The sequence below is a fragment of the Melanotaenia boesemani genome, chromosome 9, assembly GCF_017639745.1.
Source record: "Melanotaenia boesemani isolate fMelBoe1 chromosome 9, fMelBoe1.pri, whole genome shotgun sequence".
Lineage (NCBI taxonomy): Eukaryota > Metazoa > Chordata > Actinopteri > Atheriniformes > Melanotaeniidae > Melanotaenia > Melanotaenia boesemani.
This window is the reverse complement of record NC_055690.1, coordinates 2,337,470-2,361,012: the sequence shown is the minus strand read 5'-3', so window position 1 is coordinate 2,361,012 and position 23,543 is coordinate 2,337,470. Positions and strand designations below refer to the sequence as shown.

The 23,543-nt window shown below is 43.6% G+C and overlaps 1 protein-coding gene across 1 annotated transcript; it reads left to right on the top strand.

The window, feature by feature from the left end:
- The first annotated feature begins 9,474 nt into the window (after positions 1-9,474).
- sdhdb (succinate dehydrogenase complex, subunit D, integral membrane protein b) lies at positions 9,475-23,091 on the top strand. The gene is made up of 4 exons (XM_041994971.1): positions 9,475-9,580; positions 13,359-13,469; positions 19,271-19,421; positions 22,317-23,091. Exons 1-4 carry the CDS (start codon positions 9,532-9,534, stop codon positions 22,480-22,482), a joined length of 477 nt encoding a protein of 158 aa, XP_041850905.1. The 5' UTR covers positions 9,475-9,531; the 3' UTR covers positions 22,483-23,091.
- Positions 23,092-23,543: the final 452 nt, after the last annotated feature.

The window sequence follows — 23,543 nt, the reverse complement described above, 5'->3', positions numbered from 1 at the left end:
CATGGACCATAATGATTACACAAATCAACAAAACACACACACACACACACACAAACACACACACACAAACACTCATATACTAGGGGTTTTCATTGAGTTTACAGTCCTGTACAAAATTATACAATTTTATGCCATTTTTCTTCTTCATAAATTAAAATGATTTAAAGAAAATACATAGTTCTTTATGGAAAACATTAAAAATTGGTTTTGTTTTCAAATATTTAGTTTTGTGAATGAAAAATTTCCCAGGTAATAACAACACATAACAACACGCAAGATCATGCAAACTGTCCATCAGAATTGCACCAAATAAAACTTTTTATCCAAATTAGGCAGAGAATTTAGAGAAGCACCAGAAAAGGAAGTCTTCCCAGAAACCATTCACGATTATTCAATCAAAAAACAAGTGATCAGCTGTCTCAATCTCATTTTAACAAAAGGTTCAGTCGTTCTCTTCATAACCAAATCCAAGTCTGAAAAATTCTTTGGGGGGTAGATGTCACTAATAATTTTGAAGTGAAGCTCCTTTACTTTTGGAGCGACAGGGAATTTTATATATTTATACCTTAGTTTGCCCAGTTTGTCTTTTGTAAAATACTTAGAGATCATGTTTCCTCCAGCTGATAAGGGATAACTAACAGGGATAAATAACACGTATCGTTCCAGATTGGGGTGTTGTGGGGACTATAGTTGTGTTTGAATATCATTTCGTAGTTTAGTAAGACTTGATGATGAATAGTTTAACGGTGGATGGGCAATTTCTTAAGATCATAATCACATTTTTAAAGGAAATAAATACCTCCTAATTCCATAAAGATTTTTGAGGGAATATGATACCAAAAGCTATTTTTATTCTTCAGGAAAGATCTAAGCCAATTAATTTCCATTGTACCATCTAAGCATTCAAAATATAGTGCTTTAATTCCTCCGTCCTCACACTCTGTGATCATTCTACTTTTCCTGACATGGTGTGTCTTGTTTTTCCCTTATAGTTAAAATTATCCTGGTTTATAGCTTTAATTGCGTAGAATTGCTGGATGGATAAATCATGAAAGACGTTCCATTTTTGTGAGGAAAACTCTGCCGAAAATGGAAATATCACGCTGTGACCACACATTTAAGCTGACTTTACTTTTATTTAGAGTTTTCCAGAAATGTTCTTCCTCCATTAATTTAGTATCTTTACTGACGTAAACACAGAGGCATCTCACTACCGACTTAACTGGGATGTTGTGGATAACGGTTTGAGAGGAATCATGTATTGGCAATAATTCACATGTTTGAGATTTAGCTTCAGACCTGAGGAATAAAAGCCAATTGATTGAAGGATTTCTGGGATTTGTCAGACATCCTTCACGAATATGGCCGTGTCATCGGCTAGCCGGGTAATACCCAGCTGTTTACCTAAAATATTAAGTTTCCCAAAGTCTAAGTTTTTATATGTATTGATAACAGTTCTGCTGCAGCGATTAAAAGTAAAGGAGAAAAGGGACAGCCTTGTTTCATTCCTTTGTTGGTAGCAAGTCTAGAAGAAGTGCCATGAGGTAACGAAAGTACACTGTTCGTATCTTTGTACAGAGTTCTGTTTAAATTTATAAATTTGGGTCCAAAACCAAATAATTCTAAAGTGCGAAACATAAAATCATGTTCAATAGTATCGAAGGCTTTAAAGAAATCTAAAAACAATTTAAAGCCCTCGTCATGAATTAAATAATTATAGTCTAGCAGATCAAGTACAAGACGGAGCCCAACTGAGATAATCTGAGGCATGCCAGTTTTCAGTCTGGAGGCATATATACGAGTCAAGATTTTATCATCATTATTGAGCAGATTATCGGCCTTAAGCTGTCGACCAGTCTAGAGTGTTTTCTGGGTTTAGGGATGAGCGTGATGATACCTCTTTTCATGGTGGTCGGTAGAGTGCAGGTATTTCTTTCAGTACAGGAAAGAAGAGATCTTTAAGGTGTTTCCAGAAAAAATTAAGTCAGACCATCTGAACCTGGAGATTTATCCAAAGATAAACAACTCATGGCTCTTTCTGCTTCTTCCATGGTGATTTCGGCTTCACAAAGCTCTCTGATGGCATCGTCCACCTTGGGAACCAGATGTTTAATGTGGTCAAAAAAGGCCTCAGCATCATGGGGAGAGTAAGAGGAGGAGAACAACTCCCTGTAGAATTTAAAGATTTCTCCTGTCATTTCCTTAGGCTCTGTGGACTCTTTGTCATTAATAAGCAGTGATTTTACAGCATTTCATTCTTGCATTTTTTTCTCCAGTCTGCAGAAATATGCTGAACTTCTTTCTCCTTCCTCGACCCATTTCGCTCTTGACCTTATATCTGCACCGTTGGCCTTAGTGGTGTAAATATTGTCCAGAGAGGACTGTAATAAAAGGAGCTTTTGTTTATCATTTTCATTTTGTACAGACTTGTGACAAATAGAGGCGATTTCTTTTATCATTTCTGTCTCCTTTTGTTCACCATCCCGGCTCAGTCGTTTACCGTGTGTTAACGAAATGTGCCGTGTGTAGTAAAGTGCACACGATTGCTAATTTTGTTAATTGCAGTAACAATTTTATGACAGTTTTGTTCATCATTGAGGAGTTTAGAATGAAACTTCCAGTAACCTTTATTTTTGGGACAAATATTACGAGGCTGAATAGTGAGTTTAATCATGCAATGATCTGTTAGTGGTGCAGCAGAAATGTTAACTTTGGAAAAACAGTTTTGTCTTTTTTCTGACAACAACTAAAAGTCTCATCTCGATTTAGCTGTGCCATCAGGTCTGAGCCAAGTAAAGGCTTGTTCATCAGGAATATCTACATTTAAAGCTCTACAGAAACTGAGGAGGGTTGGATTGTAGTGGTGACTCTGAAATGCCGATGGAAATCTATCGAGCCGTTCATCTTCCACAATATTAAAGTCACCAAACTATGAGGTTTGGGGTTGGGTCTCTGAATTAGTTTTTTATTAGAACTGGCTAATTCTGACAGCATTAGTTTGTTTTGTGTGGCAAAGTTTTGTACCCATACACATTCACCAAGATAATAACATTTTCATCAATATGAAAGACATCAATTATCCAAGTTCGTCATTCTTTGTAATAATCATCTCTCCTGGAAAGTTGTTCAGAAGTATGGCCACACCTGCTGATCTGTCGCTACCATGACTAAAGTATATTTTACCGCCCCACTGATTGGACCAGACTTTTCCTTCATTTCCATTTGAATGGGTTTCTTGAAGAAGATAGCATTGAGCTTTTTGGTTTTTACAAAATAGAAAAGTAGATTTCTACTACAGACCCCTAGCATTGAGTGACACATAAGAACACACAGAAAATAACGAAGACATAAATATACAAGAGATGAACCTGAAGAAGCTGGTGTTAGAACCAAGTATTAACAAAGCCCTTAATTATTTCACTCATAAGGCTGAGAGTTTAACTTAAATTGTTAAATGCAATCAATCTTTTATCAAGGGAACAAGGACATTTAACTCTGTTCCCTACACGGTTTCTCAAATAGTACTTTTAGTTGGAGACCTTTAGAACTGTGGCTTTAACTCCTTAACAAAGGTCAAACTCACACTTTCTTTGTAGAAGAAAGAACATTTTAAAATGAACACAACTATTTTGAAAACAGCACCTTAAATGTGCAGCCAAAATATAGCTAGTTTAGCTTTAATTTCCCCCCTTTCTACTTTAGTCAGCTTGATCCAGAACCAGCCTGTTCCCACTGATGTAGCCCACATGACCTCTGGAGTAGACCTTCTTCCCTCCATCTTTGGCCAGGCCGCTGCTCGAGCCTCTCTGTCGGCCTTAGAGAAGTCGTGCTTAAAGAGAATCCCCAGGTCTTTCCACGTCTTAGTTTTTAGACATTCTCTAGAAAGCATCTGTGTCGTGTCTCATGACGAACTGTACGATGACGTGACGTGTCTGCCCTCCTCCTTTCTTCCCAGCTGGTGAGTGGAATCCACCACCATGTCCATCTTCTCAGCCCATTGCGGTGCAATCTTGGAGAGGACATCAAGCACAGTGTCGCGGATGTTTTCATCATCTTTTTCTTTTAGACCCTGGATTTTTAGTTCCACCGTCTCTTATACCGCCCAGCTCTGCCTTTTTTCTTTCAGCTCTTTGTTTTTCTTGACAATCTGTGGTTTTTCTTTTTCCGTTTCCTTAATCTTGGTCTTGCATTCTTTTATCTCCGCAGCGTTCATTTCCACCAGTCGAGAGACATTCGCCACCAAAACGGAGTTTAAGCTGGTGTCCGAAGTCGTCCATCTTGGAGGACAGTTTATTAAGTGCAGCAACGAGCGCCTCAGCCGACATGACAGCGGCTTCCTGCACGGTTTTCATCTTTAAAGGTGGAGCTGAAGCCTTTGTAGGAGTAGCAGGAGAGGGTTTTCTCTTCATGTTGTTGTTAATCGGGACTTCCATCAGGGAGTAATCATGGTCATACGTGTTCGGTAACAGTTGCAGCTCTGTGGTTAGCTTAGCATCGGCTTTCTTCATTACTATTATGGTCATAAAAAGTACGCATAGCAATTCAGTGTTAAATAGTCCAGCTCCAGTCATGTACTATGAAGACTTAGTAATTATACCCGACCTCAGCTTTCAGGAAAGTAAGTTTCCAATACAATTCGGGGCAAGTTGAAGAACACCTAACAGAAGCTGTTCGCCCTGTCCGCCATCCCAGCGGAAGGCTGGTCGAAAAGATGCCATGCTGAAGAGAAATTAACTCCAAACTTTAATTTTTTATAGGTGAGCGTGCACCATAATCATTTAATTAAATTAAATTAAATCACAATTTGATGCAATCATGTGCAACGCCAATGTAACATCTAATAATCCACAACAACAACTAGGTTTTATTTACACTAGAAACTTAATAGATTTTTAATAAAGACCACAGTGGACTACAGGTGGAACTGGGCCAGTCATATTTAAATCTGCAATCTCGGGGTCATCTGTAACTTACGAGTTCTCTGTTAGAAAAACCAGGTCACTGAATCATTTTCTGCAAAAATTCCTTCTAAAAACAAAGACAGCTGGAACACACAGTGTGTGCAGGGATGTTTGATGCTGCCAAGCTGCTGCAACTGCTCCAAAAAGCAACACCTGATATTTAACCCACTTAACAGCAGCATGCTGATTGGTGACATCTATGTCAGCAAAAGTAAATGTTCCAGTAAACTGAATCAAACATTTGTACACAAGGTAACTCTGCCTTCTGGGAGGTATTTTTGGTCTTTGTTTGGAAACTTTACCTGGAACCCAACTTGGCTAAAATAAGGGAAATTTTGCTTCAAGGTCCAGGGTGTAAGAAATACTGCCATCTAGTGGTAAACATGGGTATAGCACAGTATTGAATGTATGGTGGCCGCTAGTGGCCAAACTTCTTCCAGCCATAAAGGTGATGTCATGTGTTAGTGGATCCAGTGGCCTCATGGTGCATTTCAGTTGTACTCGGAAGTAGGATTTTTTTTGCTTCCAGTCAGAAATACAACACGAACACCCTTCGAAGTCGGATATCCAACTCGGAAAGTCGGAGCAAACTCACCAACCCTGACTTCACCAGTAAAGATGGCTGCCCAACAAATCAATGGTTTATCCTGCATAAACGTTATCTACACTAAATGAAAACAAGTTGCACACCTGGGAAACAACAAAAACATATTCCCAGTTTTTGTTATGTGAAGTCATGCTTTACCTTCGGCATCTTTCATCTTCTTCTGTGGTAATTTCCACACACTGGTTGACTGGTTCAATAATCTGTAAACAGACAGCGCGAGCAAAATAAAGAGTTTTCTACTGCCGTACATATTGGTTTTGTACATTTTCTCTGACTTTGTCAACAAGAACGCTCTTAGCCGGGATGTGGCGTCATTCTCAGATCCGAGCTCTGAGTCAAATTGAGCGCACCATCAGGTGCAGTGACGAGTGCCCTGCAGGTGTACTGTCTATGTAGTTTTGTTGTTTTTTTTCAGTTGTTTTTTTTTTAAGGATTTTTGGGCTCTGTTGGCCTTTTATTTTAACAGTATCAGGACAGGAAAGATGGGTCGGAGTGGGGAATGACATGCAACAAAGGGCCTCAGGCCAGGATTTGAACCTAGGCCTCAGCACTGAGGAGCTGTAGCCTCTGTACATTTCTATGGTGCTTTTAAGGCGTTATTTATCCCAAACGGTGCTCTAGCTCCTATCAAACCAAGCTGCTTCTGCAGTTTTAAGCGTCACACACTGAGTTGTTTGTCCATTCAGAGACACCGTAGTGAAAATGGAGGCAGCTGCCATGTTTTTTTTTTTTTGTTTTGTTTTTTAAATAAATTTTTTTTTATTTTATTTTTGGAGAGGCGGGATGGAAAACATTAGCCACCTGCACGTTTTCAACGTTATTTTCTAAACTTATTCTGCATTTTGCACCAACATGGCTGCTCTAGAGGATCTCTGGTTGTCTGTTTGTGCAGCAGCTGCTTCCTCCTGTTGTTCCGTAAATCATGACGGCTGTCAGTGACAGCTGATCAGTTTTTCTCTTTTATTGAGTTTTGTTTCTTGTTCAGCTGAGAAGGAGAAAACTAGCGGTTCATGGTTCACACTTTCACATATTTACCTTAAAGTGTTGTTGTTGGCAGGACCTTCTCTAACACAGTAGCTGCTGGTAGTAGACAGGGTTTATACTTCAGCTATGCAGGGGCGGGTCTAGAAAAGAACAGCATGCATTACATGCTGCATTTACTGACCCTTGAACATCTCACATTTACCCAAGGGAATGTCAATTAACAGTAAATACTGTAGCATGGGCTCATGCTGTTAATACATATTTCAGGTATAGTTGTGAATGGTGATTAATCATGATCAATTTGAAAGCTGTGATTAATCTGATTAAAAATTTTAAATCATCTGACAGTTATTGTAAGGGTTTTCCCAGAGGACCCGATAATTCAAACTACAACAGGAGTAGGATAAGGCAAAAGTAATTTATTGTACAGGTGGAAATGCCGGGAAACTGGAACAGTCTGACAGGACGAGGAGGGAGGATCCAGGAAGACTGTGGCATTCATGAATCTGCAAAAGCTCCGAATATAAGGGCATCAATCCAATATCCAAACAGCGTGGCCAGGCAGAGGTCATACACAGAGTGGCAGGAAAGAGACGACTTATCCGGGGCAGGCCAGAATCCGTGGTTGGTCCAAAACAGGGTTCGATATCCAGGTAGACTTTGGGCATGATAATCCGATGAGGGTCAGGCAAGAGAAATCCGTGGTGTAACTGGGTCAAAGACAGGAAATCAGGAACACGAAGCAAGGCTGAATATCAACAAGGCAAGAGCAGTTGACCATCTGGCAGAGAAGCAAAGACTGGAGAGGGTTTAATTAGAGCAGAGCACAGGTGAGACAAGGGAGCAATCAGGGAACTGCAGGTGGAGCCAATGAGCCTGATCAATGAACTGGAAGCCCAGCAGAGCAGCCACCATGACAAGTTATAATGTGTGCATGTATATATATATATATATATATATATATATATATACACACATACAACCTTATTGCAAAATTGGCATAGCAATACAAAGTTTCTAAGAAAAAATACACTGAAAAGCTTACATATTCAAATATCGTGTCTTTGGCTAAGTCAACGTTTTAATGCACTTATAAATAAATTTAAGTAATTTTTGAAAGCTTCAAAAATCGAAGAAATCATTAAGAAAACACATTTATGGATAAAACATTTTACCAGTATAACCAAATTATTCACACCAAATTCTGCTACTTTATTTTTCATGTGTTGTAGAAAAATTACCAAGAGTCTGGGATGAGTGAAAGGATATGAGGTTTATTACAGGAGAAGTATAAAATACAGGCAATACTTGCAAGTTCCAGAGCTGTCTTGCTGACCCCAGAAGCTGTCAAGAGGACTCTGCCTTCGGCATCAGTTTTATTCAACCTGATCCTAGCTGAAGGCCAGTCTCTAAACTGATAAAAAGGAGAAGGGAGACTAGAAGGCGCCCGCTCTCTTATTGTCTCACCCAAACAGGCTGATATTTTCTAAACTGTTTGTATCTAGCAGCTGCCCATCAGTCTCAACCTTTCCCCATATCACGAGTCTGGAAGAAAAGTGGCCAGCCTGACCTCACACAAGAACCCAACAGGAGAATAATAACTTCAATGGTCTATATAAGGAAAATACACATTACGAAATGTAATTGAGGGTAATAAATGAATAAATGTATTATATGAATAAAAGAATAATTACACTTGTGATTATTATATAAGTAAATATGACTGATTACCGTATGCATTAAAATTACTTCCACACATGTGAAAGCCAAATCTGATTAGCTAAACGGTTCATAGTAATACAGTTTTTATATAGTAACACAGTTTTTATTGATGCATGGTATTATTATATAATTCACCTTTAATTTAGTTACACACCACAACTTTTAACATTCTACGTAGTTACCCAGTTAAGGACATCGGGGAGATTTGACCTTGATCTTAACTACTCTGTACTTTTTGTGAACAACACACTGAAACAATTCCTCAATTATTTACTCAGTGCAAGTATACTAGGATACTTCAGACAGATGTACAGACGGATTCAGTTTACAGAAGAAGATTTATTAGATGTTGATAAATAAATTGAAGGGGCTGGGAGAGCCATTCGTTGACCACCACTGTTCTGACTGGTAGCTCGTCAACATGATTAAATGGGAACCAAGATAAACGGCTTTCTTCCTGCTTTATCGCTGTCTTTATTACCATTTTGTGTTAGCTGCAGCTTTTCTAATTGTCCCTCTGTTGGCCTTAAGAACAGAGCTACACTTCAGATTCCAGCAGCCAGGAAGAGCTGATTGGCCGGTGTGATTTCTCTGCAGTATGTCATGGTTAAACCTACGGGTTAAACCAAGATTATATCATTTACAATATTCTTTAAGAATGTGGTGACAGAATGTGTTTAAATGCCACAGATGTTTTACCTGAAATAGCTTTATCTTAAATAAACTTGTAAACAGAATTTTGTTTTTTTGAACATTAGAAAGAGCTCAAAGCTGTCGTTTGATGGTTTTGGGATACCAGAAAATTTCTGTATTTCACACACTGAGTCTAACAAAGCTAACAACGATCCTGCTGGACATCTTACGTCCTGATGGACCACCTCACACTAACTTCTGTCTTTTCTCGACCACCCCATTAAAAGCTTCCTGGATACGTCACTGAACCATGAGTAAGTGCCTCTCCAGCAACCTATGCATCTTTTTCATTCAGCAAAATCTTTTCATTTTTAAAAGAACTTTATTTTTGTAAAAATAAAACAATTCCAAGAATAGATTCACTATGTACACACCAGCACAATAATTCACATTTGTGATCACACCTTAAAAAAGCATCTATACAAGATAATCCAAAGATTTGTTTTCCAAAGTCACGCAGCGAACTGTATTAGCTCATCTCTACTGACACACAACATCTTTGCACCGCTGACGCCGCAGCAACTACATCCGGGTAACTGTGGTGACCTTGGTTGGTTATTCATCATGGCGGCCATCGTTAGGTTGACTTCTGCGTGTCACAGAGGAGTTAAACGTAAGTATTTTTCTCTTCTGTGAATGTTTGTGTCTTTTTTTAATCGGTACATGTTCATACTTTAGCGCAGCGGATTGTAAGCAGGACGTTTGAAAGAGGAAACGTGGATCGTGAGCAAATCACGCCCGCCAGAGACCTGTGCTTTCAAGTTCACGTCTCCAGTAAAACAAGAATGAGTAACATCATCAGTGGTGTGTGTATGTTAGTAACTATCGCTAGTTTGTGTTAGAAGAGTCTGGTGAACTTATTTCACGTGGGATGCTTACTAACGTCGTGTCGTGGAAGGGAAATTTAAACATGCCACGACCGACCGGTGTTACAGATAGAAGTGTATCCATTTTATCTGGTGCCCTTCAGCCCAAAGAAAACAACGAGGTTCCTTTAACAGGCGAGAGCAAACTCATTTCAAGTTTTTATTTCTTCCTTCTCCTTCCTTCCTGCTTCTTATATGTATTTATTTCCAAATATTTCTGGTTGAAAGATTTCTCTCAACGGCTCTTGTCATTCAAGTATAATATCATTCAAATAGGAATTTAAGGAATAATAAAGACATTGTGGTTGAAATTGAGTGAGTAGTTCATTGCTTTTGGTTCAGTTGGTTGGCCAACTTCTACACAATGACCACGTATTGCTTAATGACAAATAATGTATTAACACAGTTGATGTCTTTAGTTTTTCGTAAGGAATTCACAACAATCCAAAATGAAATTCCAATTCCCTCTAAAAAATAACTTTTTGAAGTTGAGCTAATTGGTGTTAAGTAATAAAATAATAATAATAATAATTTAATAATATTAAATAATAATAATAATAATAATTAAAAAAATGCAATAAGATATTAGAAATTAAAATAATATTAGAATCTACTGACTTATACTATTTCACTTTAGAACCAGCTGAATGTATGAAATGACTGTCTCATTGGTTGTTTTAAGTTATTGTTATAATCTAGTACATATAGCAGTGACTATAATGCAGTGCTGTAATGGTCGTGGTTGGATTCTAGTGAAAGCTTCCTGCAGTGACACTTTAATGAGACCCAGAGAACATAAACTATTGACAAGGACTCTGGCTACCTGGGCTCTCAGGTCTGGGCTCAGGATCAATTCCAGCTGAGGCAAAAACCTCCTGATGTCAGAGGAGCCAACATGTTTGACAAACCGGAGCTCCAAGAACAAATAAATGCACAGAGGGCATGAAAAAGCTCTAATGATGATATAAAGTAGGTGGCACCAGGTGTCAGATCTCTTTGATGATCAGCTAATGAAAACCAAAAAACTATAACCTCAGAAAATTAGAAAAGTGTGAAAAGGTTCAGTGTTGGAGCCTCTAAGAGCTGCACTCTAACCAGATGATTAATCCAAACCTGCAGAGGCCTCCTGAGCATCTAGATCACATATGTCAAACTGGTCCAGCAAAGGGCCGTGTGGCTGCAGGTTTTTGTTCCAACCAAGCAGCAGCACACCAGATTTGACTGATTCAATCAACTGATCTCAGTCTTCAGACAGCTGATTGGTCAAACTGTGTGCTCTTGGCTGGCTGGAACAAAAACCTGCAGCCACACGGCCCTTTGCTGGACCAGTTTGACATGCCTGATCTAGATGGTCTCAGTCTGTTCCAGTAGAGTCCAGCATCATGGGGAAGGTTGCTGACCTGACAGCTGGACAGAAACCATCACCTCCCTCCACCAGGAGGAAAAGCCTCAGCAGGCGGCTGCAGAAGAAGCTGGATGATCAAAGTGCTGCATCAAAGCTCATCAAGAAGAAGCTGAGAGGAAGGAGAAGCTGGAACAAGCAGCCGGATGAAGCAGCTGGAGAGGACGTTCAGGAAAAGCGTCACCAGGACTGGACTGAGGCTGGAGTTAGAGCTTCCAGAGCCACCACACAGACGGATCCTGGACCTGGACTTCATGTTGTAGTCCTCTAGTCCAGCTGCTCCTGAACACAACGTCAGCAGCGTCTCACCTGGACTAAAGAAACCAGGACCTGGTCTGCTGAGCAGTGGTCCACAGGGTCTTTTCTGATGAGCAGATTCTGCATCCAGGTCCCAGAGTCTGGAGGAAGACTGGAGAGGCAACAATCCAAAACCTTTAAAGTGCAGCATGAAGTTTCCACAGTGGGTGGTGATGTGGGAGCCGTGTCCTCTGGTGCTGGTCCACCAGGCTTTATTAAGTCCAGAGTCTACCAGGAGGTTTTAGAGCCCTTCATGCTTCCTTTGTGGAGATGTGGACTTTATTTTCCAGCTGGACTCGGCAGCTGCCCACACTGCCACAAGAACCAGAACCTGATCCAGACCTGAACCCCGTAGAAAACCTGTGGAGCCTTTCCAAGAGAAGATGAGACACATAAGACAGAGCGACGCAGAAGACCTGAAGGACTGAAGCATCCTGGTCTTCATTCCACCCAGCAAGACCACAGGCTGGTAACATCCACGCCACAAGACCTGGGTTCATATGCTGGACTGGACCAAGACCTGGGTTCATATGCAGGCCTAGACCAAGACCTGGGTTCATATGCTGGAATGGACCGAGACCTGGGTTCATATGCTGGACTAGATCAAGACCTGGGTTCATATGCAGGACTAGACCGAGAACTGGGTTCATATGCAGGACTAGACCGAGAACTGGGTTCATATGCAGGACATGACTCTTCATGTGGTCACAGTTCTGGATTCAGTTTCCTTTTTTATTGATTTCATGTAAAATTCTAATTTTCTGAGATTTAGAACTTTGGGTTTTCATCAGCTGGAAGACGTGATCATCAAGATTAGAACAAATAAATGTGGAAATATCTCACTCTGCATGGAGTCTAGATATTAGTTTATGTTGTTAAGCTGATTTACTAAAATAAAGTTTTTTACAATCTTAAATTCTTTTTTAGTTTTACCTGCATCTCATCTGAACTGATTCATATGAAAAACACACATTGATCCTGGTGTGTGTGTTCACTTTCCTCAGTTGATAACCTGGGTGTGTTTCCTGCAGTGAGATTAAACTCTTACATGGAAAAACTAACGTCTTGTCACATTCAAGTAGTCATGATAAAACCGTCGATTTAAGGCTGTAAATCAGTGGCGGATCCTAGAACTGAGACTTTAAAGTTGTTGTGTAGACTTGCTTTAACCCATAAAACTCCTCCAGATCTCCCGGAGCGCTACCAGTGGTGTTCAAGCTCCGGCCCCTGAGGGCCTGGTCCTGCAGGTTTTCCATGTTTCCCTGATTCAACACATCTAACTCAAATTAATGAGCCACTGTGCAGAGCTTGAAATGCTGTTGGAGCCATGTAATCTGAGTCAGGTGTGTTGAAGCAGGGAAACATGGAAAGCCTGCAGGATTGTGGCTTTCGAGGACTGGAGTTGGACACTCCTGACTTCCACCATCACCAGTGGAGCGGTGGTGTGTATCTATTTTTCCTCCTGAAAGCCAAGACTTGAGAGAACGATGAGATGAGAAAAGGTTTGGTCACTGTTGATCTGTGTGTTATTTCTACAAAGTTCTGTTAGTAATAAATTCTGCTTTCTTCTTCTGGTCGACCTTTATGCTGCTAAATCTATTCATACATTCATTTTACATCATTTTACCTCCCAGTCTGACAGCTGAGAAACATCATGTCTGATGCTGACTGGTTTATACTGGGGTTAAAAGCTCCAGCTGCTACAGAAAGTGTTTTATTTAAAAAAAAAACTGCAGATCAAAAATAGCAGAACATGGTTTTGATATTTAAGGGTCAACTTCAGCTGTTGGCAACACTCATCCCTCGTCCTCATCTTCTCTCCTCAGCTCTGTTTTACCAAAGCTCGTTGCTGCTCAGGCCAGTTGCTGTTCCACACAGGTACCAGGAGCAGCCCCACCTGAAGACAGCGGCTATCCACTCATCACAAGCTCTGTATGGTCAGTGTTGACAGACAGCAGCGTTCTGGGTGAACTATATGCCGGGGTATCTAGAACAACCACAGTGAGTTAAACTGCACTGTGACATTTCAAAACCTGATAAATTAGCACAGCGTTGAATCAAAATATCTGACACACTTTGATTCAGAGCTCCACTTCCTGTAATTTTAACCTCTTTATCATGACAAGAGCATGCATTTAGTCCAGAAGATGTCTGCACACACCTGAAAGCAGCAATGCTAACATGTAGCATAGCAACATGACGGGAGAAACTCAGCTAAAAGACTCCACCAAACCAAACACACTTCAAACCCCAGCAGTTCTATGTGAATGTAAGAAACCATGAGAACAGCTCTGTCCACTGTAGAGCTTCTGATCATTTCTCCACACAAACCAGGAGTCGTATGAAAGCAGAGACTCTGCTGGTTCCAGAGACGTCTGTCTCATCACGGTGGGACAGAAACTCTGGAGCTAGCAGCCAGAACCACAAACCAGGTCTTCCTGCTGCTGTTTGTGGTGAAAAGTTTGAATCCAGCTTAAAAACTCTGCTAACGTTTCTCCTATGACTCTGCCTTTGTTTGACATGAACCATGAAGGTCCTGCTGGTTTCCATGGAGATGAAGGAGGTTTTTAGTGAAGGGTTCACGCTTCCTATCATAGACTATCTTGGGCTTCACTTCTTTCTGGGTCCTCATGGGGTTTCTAAGGTGAATGTGGGGCCATCCCCGGAACCCCCTAGACTCTGACCATTGATAGAGGCGTCCATCATCATCATCTTCATCATCGTCTGCCGATGGCTTCCTGAGATATTTACCTGCGTATTAAAACATCTGGAAACCTGCCCAGGTTCACGTTTACCTTCTACTGTAGCACAGTTCCTCCTCGGATATTACTTTACTCATCCCTAGGATTATTTTATTCTCTGGTTTCCATTGAAAGTAAAATGGGTTTCTTCTGGGAGATTTTCTTCATAAAGTACATTGATTCTGAGACTTCGGTGGTACTCTCACATCTCAGCTTTCTGTAGAGACTAAGAATAGACATACAGTCCTTGTCAGATAAACATAATTTATTTTAAGTAATTTCAGACAGAAAACATTTCTTATATTATTGCAGTTTAAAGTCCGCAGTGACTGTTGTCTCAGCTTATGTAAGAAAATCATGGCAGAAACAGGGTGAAAGTCCCGTCACGTGTCCTCAGGCTGCAGTAAGATTAAAGGTGCCCATGGTATGAGGGAAAGTTCAGTTTCTACATGAACTAGTTCAGTTCATAGTTCATAATTCAGATTTTTAAACTAAGTTCACGGTTCTAAAAATGAACTAGTTCATAGTTATTTTTTCCCAGTATGTTTCTGTGAGCTGTTACCCTCAGAATACGGCATTTTCCTGTTGTTCCACCTATTCAGTCTACGCTCGTAGCAGCTGCAGCTTTCACTCCTACAGGATAAAACATGAGGAAAACTTGCTTTTTTACTGAGGAATTATTAAACTATCTGAGGGAGGAACCAGGCTGAGGTAAGAACCAGGCTGAGGGAGGAACCAGGCTGAGGTAGGAACCAGGCTGAGGTAGGAACCAGGCTGAAGGAGGAACCAGGCGGAGGTAGGAACCAGGCGGAGGTAGGAACCAGGCGGAGGGAGGAACCAGGCTGAAGGAGGAACCAGGCGGAGGTAGGAACCAGGCTGAGGTAAGAACCAGGCTGAGGGAGGAACCAGGCTGAGGTAAGAACCAGGCGGAGGGAGGAACCAGGCTGAGGGAGGAACCAGGCTGAGGTAGGAACGAGGCTGAGGTAGGAACGAGGCTGAGAGAGGAACCAGGCTGAGGTAGGAATCAGGCTGAGATAGGAACCAGGCTGAGGGAGGAACCAGGCTGAGGTAGGAATCAGGCTGAGGGAGGAACCAGGCTGAGGGAGGAACCAGGCTGAGGGAGGAACCAGGCGCAGGTAGGAACCAGGTTGAGGGAGGAACCAGGTTGAGGGAGGAACCAGGCTGAGGTAGGAATCAGGCTGAGGGAGGAACCAGGCTGGGGTAGGAACCCGGTTGAGGGAGGAATCAGGCTGAGGGAGGAATCAGGCTGAGGTAGGAACCAGGTTGAGGGAGGAACCAGGCTGAGGTAGGAACCAGGCGGAGGGAGGAACCAGGCGGAGGGATGAACCAGGCTGAGGGAGGAACCAGGCTGAGGTAGGAACCACGCTGAAGGAGGAACCAGGCGGAGGTAGGAACCAGGCGGAGGTAGGAACCAGGCTGAGGGAGGAACCAGGCTGAGGGAGGAACCAGGCTGAGGGAGGAACCAGGCGCAGGTTGGAACCAGGTTGAGGGAGGAACCAGGCTGAGGTAGGAATCAGGCTGAGGAATGAACCAGGCTGAGGGAGGAACCAGGCTGAGGTAGGAATCAGGCTGAGGGAGGAATCAGGCTGAGGTAGGAACCAGGCGGAGGGAGGAACCAGGCTGAGGGAGGAACCAGGCGGAGGTGGGAACCAGGCGGAGGTGGGAACCAGGCGGAGGGGGGAACCAGGCTGAGGTAGGAACCAGGCTGAGGTAGGAATCAGGCTGAGGTAGGAACCAGGCCGAGGTAGGAACCAGGCTGAGGTAGGAACCAAAGGATGGACCTCAGTCCAAATGAAGAAGTAAAACAAAGAAAGAAATGAGACCAAACGTCTGCATCTGTCAAGTTTCTGAAAGCTGAGGGTTCCTCTTTCCTCCAAGGCTGCAGGTCTCCGACAACATCCTGCAAAGGTTTTCCAGCTGCGGCTGGAGATGAAGCCACGGGAGCTGCTGCTGCTGGACGCCGGTATTTAGTTCTGGCCGGTAGAGGACCTGCTTTAGGCGCCGTTGCCACGGCTTCAGATTGTTTTTAGTGACATTTAGTTGACGTACCGTGGAGGGCGAGCCGGTGCTTTATTTCAATCTGCTGTTCCAGGTTTCATGTTGACGTTGTTGATGTCTGGAGTTGCTTCCTGACACCCGGCAGGCGAAGTTCACAGAAAAAGGCCAGATTTCTCCCTCCTGGATCATCACTGGTCTTTCCAAAGAATGATTTTAAGTGCTCATACAAAGATGCTGTAGTGATCATTGAGGTGGAGCTGCTGCTGCTGGATTTTACCTCCATGTTTCACAATTTGACGCATGTGCGGTGCAGCTCTTTGGTGGCTGGTGTTGCCAGATTTGGTGTTTTTCACCTTTATATTAAGGCCTATTTACAATGTGTTTTATTGGGATTTTGCCTGGAAGGCTCCGTGGAAATCTGGAACTCTCTGGAACAAAGTTCAGCTGTGAGAGAACGCCGTTCACTAACGGCAGAATGAGAGCGCTCACAATAACGTTCATCAGGCAGAAATACAGAACGTTCAGTTCACGTTCACCCAGAATATGAACCAGTTCATGAACCATGGTTCAATGAACTCGTTCAGGCAGAACACTGGGTATAGTGGTCTCTAACTGGATTGACTGGAACCAGTCAGGTGATGGATGTGGTTGGATTTTATGGAGCAACAGAAGAGAAGGTGGCTGCAACACTGGTGGCTTCCAGATGATAAACACTGTTCAAAAAAATAAAGGAACACTAAAATAACATCCTAGATCTGAATGAATGAAATCTTATTAAACATTTTGGTCTTTACATAGTTAAAGAACAACAACAAAATCACACAAAAATGATCAATGGAAATCAGATTTATTAACCCATGGACTGGATTTGGAGTCACACTCCACATTAAAGTGGAAAAACAACTACAGGCTGATCCAGCTTTGATTTAATGTCCTTAAAACAAGTCAGAATGAGGCTCAGTAGTGTGTGTGTGGCCTCCATGTGTCTGTAGGACCTCCCTATAACGCCTGGACATGCTCCTGATGAGGTGGTGGATGGTCTCCTGAGGGATCTCCTCCCAGACCTGGACTAAAGCATCTGCCAGCTCCTGGACAGTCTGTGGTCAACGTGGCGTTGGTGGATGGAGACATGATGTCCCAGATGTGCTCAGCTGGATTCAGGTCTGGGGAACGGGCGGCCAGTCCATAGCATCGATGCTTCGTCTGGCAGGAACTGCTGACACACTCCAGCCACATGAGGTCTAGCATGGTCTTGCATTAGGAGGAACCCAGGACCAACCGCACCAGCATGTGGTCTCACAAAGGGTCTGAGGATCTCATCTCGGTACCTAATGGCAGTCAGGCTACCTCTGGTGAGCTGTGAAGTTACCAATCTTGGTGTTTTCTCTGGTAAAAGCCAAACGTCCTGCACGGTGTTGGGCTGTAAACACAACCCCCACCTGTGGACGTCGGGTCCTCATACCTCCCTCATGGAGTCTGTTTCTGACCGTTTGAGCTACACATGCACATCTGTGTCCTGCTGGAGGTCATGTTGCAGGGCTCTGGCAGTGCTCCTCCTGGTCCTCCTTGTACAAAGGTGGAGGTAGCGTCCTGCTGCTGGGTTGTTGCCTCCTACGGCCTCCTCCAAGTCTCCTGATGTACTGGCCTGTCTCCTGGTGGCGCCTCCATGCTCTGGACACGACGCTGACAGACACAGCAAACCTTCTGGCCACAGCTCGCATTGATGAGCCATCCTGGATGAGCTGCACTACCTGAGCCACTTGTGTGGGTGTAGACTCCGTCTCATGCTACCACTAGAGTGAAAGCACCGCCAGCATTCAAAAGTGACCAAAACATCACCAGAAAGCAGGACTGAGACGTGCTCTGTGGTCACCACCTGCAGAACCTCCTTTATTGTGGGTGTGTTTGTCTATAATTTCCACCTGTTGTCTTTTCCATGCGTAACAGCATGTTAAAATGATTTCAGTCAGTGTTGCTTCCTAAGTGGACAGTTTGACTTCACAGAAGTGTGATTGACTTGGAGTTAAATTGTGTTGTTTAAGTGTTCCCTTTATTTTTTTGAGCCGTGTATAAAAAAAACCCAAACGTACCTGATGGAACATCTCAGTAGTTAGGACTTTTTAAGTAAAAAATATCTGGGTGTAAAAAGAAAAACGGAAAAAGATCGTTAAAGTTTCACACCAGAAGTTGTATCATGTGTGATGTGTGTACTTTTGCATCGGCCATACATTCAATTGATAATTGTTATCATTTGATTTGAAACTTTATTCATATCATTTCTGCAAAGAATCTGCCATATTTATCTGCTTCATGAAGCTTTTAGGTGTTGATGTGAGTCACAAAATCAACAAATGTGACAAAAAGATTCTTTCAACATAAACTGTTCATGATGAATTATGTCCAGTCAGCATTTTAAACAGTCATATAAAAATGAGGAAGGAAGTCTAGTGATGGTGTTTCTGCCGTGGACTGGCGATCGTCCAGGTGAACCCACCTCTCACCTGCTAATTGCTGGGATAGGCTCCAGCTTCCCTGCGACCCTGAACTGGATGAAGCGGTACAGAAGATGGATGAACTATTGGTGTTTATTTGTTCGGCTCTAATTTACAAAAACAGATTTGTCTGTGTTCATAGATAGACGGGCTTAAAGGTTGTAGCAGCAAGTGTTAAAGCAAACCGTGAAACATCAACAAACACAAAACATATCAATAAACAAAATGTCCAAATCTAAAAGTTTAAAAGAAGAAGAAGAAGAAGCCTCATTAGATATAAAAGCGTTCATTTTTTGCTTTTTCAGACAGGAGGCAGAAAAAAATCAGCCGTGAACTGGATTATAACTTAGAGTAGCCGTTCCCAGACTTTCTGAGCCATGACCCCCTGGAATGATCTTAGGAACCCAGTTTGGGAAAGACTCACTCTGAGTACTGATGAGCCTGATGAAGGGAGTAATGTCTAATATGTGGATGCTTGTTCTCCAGCGGGCTCCGACTCCAAAGCCGCCTCCCTGCACTGGACAGCCGAGCGAGTGCTGAGCATCCTGCTGCTGGCCATGGGCCCCGCGGCGTATTACAGCCCTGGTCCCGTCATCGACTACTCCCTGGCTGCTGCCCTCACCCTGCACGGACACTGGTAAGACCAGAAAACTCCTCTTTTATTTTCCTTCTTACACATAGAAATCCATGTTAAAGGTTAAAAAGCTGAGTGATATTCTTCATCACACGTGGTCGACCCGGGTTCAGTCATCTTCACCTCGGTGGTCTTCACCTCAGCACGTCGGGATTAAACGGATCAAGAAAGTAAATTGTTCACTGACCCTCATGTGACACCAGGCTGGGGGTTTGGTTGGGCTGGGGGGTTAACTCAGCTGTCAGCAGATGTTAGCTCAGCCTCGGTGTGTTCCAGCTCTGTTTGCAGACTTCAGAAGGAGGTTGTGGCTCAGTGCCACAACAATATGATCCTCCATCAGTCAGAGCGCAGACAGAGCAGCACAGCGAGTGTACCTCACAAATCCCAGTCATACGTCCCATTAAACGGTGGCGAGGAGCTCTGCTTCGAGCCGTGATGAATACCAATGCTCCCATTTCCTGGTGCAACGCCATCGCCGTAGTTTGAAGCAGGAGAAAGCCGGAAAGCTTCCAGCTGTCAGCTGAATGTGAGACTAATGGGATTTTATTGTTCTGAGGAATGTTGGAAATTAATCCCAAGCTGACGCATGAATGAGACGCAGCAAATCTTTCACTAACACTAAATATATAAAAATCACTTCTTTAAGTTTATTTCTACCTTTTGATGCCAACATAACAATAATCTAGAAACAAAGTAAAGCAAGTTAAATTTCCTCTCAGAATAAATAAATCCTACATATGAACTCAGAGAAACCGATGGAAAGGCTACAGGACCTCTACCTGGACCTCTACCAGGTCCTCTACCAGGACCTCTACCTGGTCGTCTACCTGGTCCTCTACCAGGACCTCTACCAGGACCTCTACCAGGACCTCTACCTGGTCCTCTACCTGGTCCTCTACCAGGACCTCTACCTGGTCGTCTACCTGGTCCTCTACCAGGACCTCTACCAGGACCTCTACCAGGACCTCTACCTGGTCCTCTACCAGGTCCTCTACCAGGACCTCTACCTGGTCGTCTACCTGGTCCTCTACCAGGACCTCTATCAGGACCTCTACCAGGACCTCTACCTGGTCCTCTACCAGGTCCTCTACCAGGACCTCTACCTGGTCGTCTACCTGGTCCTCTACCAGGACCTCTACCAGGACCTCTACCTGGTCCTCTACCAGGACCTCTACCTGGTCGTCTACCAGGACCTCTACCAGGACCTCTACCTGGTCCTCTACCAGGACCTCTACCTGGTCGTCTACCTGGTCCTCTACCAGGACCTCTACCTGGTCCTCTACCTGGTCCTCTACCAGGACCTCTACCAGGACCTCTACCTGGACCTCTACCAGGACCTCTACCTGGTCGTCTACCTGGTCCTCTACCTGGTCCTCTACCAGGACCTCTACCAGGACCTCTACCAGGACCTCTACCTGGACCTCTACCAGGACCTCTACCTGGTCCTCTACCAGGACCTCTACCTGGTCGTCTACCTGGTCCTCTACCAGGACCTCTACCTGGTCCTCTACCTGGTCCTCTACCAGGACCTCTACCAGGACCTCTACCTGGTCCTCTACCTGGTCCTCTACCAGGACCACTACCAGGACCTCTACCTGGTCCTCTACCAGGACCTCTACCAGGACCTCTACCTGGACCTCTACCAGGACCTCTACCAGGACCTCTACCTGGTCCTCTACCTGGACCTCTACCTGGTCCTCTACCTGGACCTCTACCTGGTCCTCTACCTGGACCTCTACCAGGTCCTCTACCTGGACCTCTACCAGGACCTCTACCAGGACCTCTACCTGGACCTCTACAAGGACTCAGGAGGCTTCTTTCTGGAAACTACATTATAAACCTGGTTTTCTTTAGAAAGCAGGAAAACATCCAGCTAGCTTTGACTTCCAGCTGCTGTTTGACACAGAAATAATCCTGAACAGTGGAAATAAAGAAGCTGGACCACACATCTGGAACTAAATACACGTTCTGCTACAGACCATCAAACACGGACCAGTAAAGACCTCACGTCCAGTCGCTGATGCTGGAACAGAGAAACTATCCGTCATGAAAGTTTTTCTGCTCTTTTGCATCAGTATAATTGTAATATGCTGAAAGTCCAACCAGTCGTTCACAACTACTAAAAGCTGCTCTACTGGACTGAGATCTGGTGGCTGTGGAGGCCGTTGGAGTCCAGTGAACTCATCGTCATGTTCTAGAAAGCAGGTGGAGATGATCTGAGCTTTGTGACGTGGTGCATTATCCTGCTGGAAGTAGCATCAGAAGATGCTCCACTGTGGTCATAAAGGGATGGACATGGTCAGCAACAATACTCAGGTAGGCTGTGCTGGTTAAACCAGGCCACGTTGGTACTAAGAGGCCCAAAGTGGACCAAGAAAACCTCCCCCCACCATTACACCAGCAGCAGCCTGAAGCGTTGATCCAAGGCAGGATGGATCCATGTTTTCATGATGTTTCCAGCAGATTCTCATCAGACCAGCAACGTTTCTCCATCTTCTATTGTCTGCTGCTGTAGCCCATCTGCTTTAAGGTTGGACGTGTTGTGTTCTGCAGACCTTGGTCAGAACCAGTGCTGATTGACTTCCTGTTGCCTTTGGGCACACACACATTCATACAGCACTTTTACTGTTACATACTAGGTGCTTTGCTCTATCACACATTCATACCCTGATACACATCAGGATGCAGCGTGGGGTCCAGCGTCTCACCCAGGGGAAGCCTGGAATCAATCCACAGACTTTCGGATGATTGCTCTTCCTCCTGAGCTACAGCTGCTTCTCTTTCATCTCCACCTGGGATCACTGGGCCCTTCGAACAGCCTCAGATACATGTTTGCAGCAAGAAAATAAAAAGCTGACGTAACACATGACTTACCATGGCGTTGTTTCTGTCTTTCAGGGGTCTCAGTCAGGTTTTAACGGATTACGTTCATGGCGATACAAAGATCAAGCTGGCCAACGCAGGGCTCCTCCTGCTGTCCACGGTCACCTTCGCCGGGCTTTGCTACTTCAACTACAGCGACGTGGGCATCTGCAAAGCCGTCGCTCTGCTCTGGAGCAAATGAAACGGACTGTGGACTGGGAAGCTCCGAGAACCTTCGCACGGTGGTGAAAGAATCTCGTCCAGGCTGATTGTAAAAAAATTCAGTGTTCTTTGTAAATTCCTCATTTGACAATATTACATGTATGTATGTGTTGTGTTTAATTGAAATGAATACCATCAGCTCCAGCTTGGTTTTTGTATTTAGGTGATTCACGTGTCAGGAACGTAGCCGGTCTCTCACAGATTACCACTGTTTGACATCATAATCATTTTCATGTTGGGGTCCTTTTGTTTCCGTGTCTTCATGCGGAACTGCAGCTTTCAGCAACTTTTCAAGCAGAAAGTCAGTAAACTGTTACACGGTCGTATTCCCGTCGGCCTGGCATTCCCAGAAGTCACAGGCCGACTTGGGAGACCTCTGAGCCACAGGTTAGAAGGAGAAACGGCTCTGAGGCTGTTTCAGTTCAGCGGAGCTGAAGCGTCGCTTCCAGGCGGTGAAACACGAAGTTTACCATGACGACGCTGCGATCAGCTGCAGATACGAGCTGGTCGGTCAACATGGAGCATGTCGGAATTATTCTCCCCTACAGTGTAAATGAAGCTGAACATAATAAACACCAGAGGAAATATTGATCATTTTAAACTCTTGAATTGTGTCAAGTCTACATGATAAAACTAGTGCTATTTTACACAGTGTTTGCATGCAGCTTTAATCCCAGCGCTGCCGACATCAGAGCCTCAATAAAATCTGACTTTTTAGATTCAGTCTGGTAAAATATTGACATGAATGCTGATTGTTTGTTGTCATGGTGATTACAAGCATGACTGAAGGTAGCTATGAAGATGTTTGCTGACCAGACATCCACCTGCTGCAGCTGTTGTATCCTGATACATCTAAACGCATCGTGTGAACGTGAGTTGGTCACATGACTCAGGAAGCCACATGTAAATCTCTAGTCGAACCATCCTTGCGGTTTCACTCCAGACAAAAAGCTTAAAAACTGATAGGATCTCACTACACGGTGACTAAAAACTGAAACGGAAGAAAAAGCTGCTTCACGCCGCTCCGTCAGCACTGAGCAG

Bases quoted from the DNA above. Each gene is read 5' to 3' on its own strand.
- sdhdb (XM_041994971.1), top strand. From the start codon at position 9,532: ATGGCGGCCATCGTTAGGTTGACTTCTGCGTGTCACAGAGGAGTTAAA. The intron at 13,470-19,270 runs GTCAGTGTTGAC...CTTGTTCTCCAG, and splicing joins CTCATCACAAGCTCTGTATG to CGGGCTCCGACTCCAAAGCC. The intron at 19,422-22,316 runs GTAAGACCAGAA...TCTGTCTTTCAG, and splicing joins CTCACCCTGCACGGACACTG to GGGTCTCAGTCAGGTTTTAA.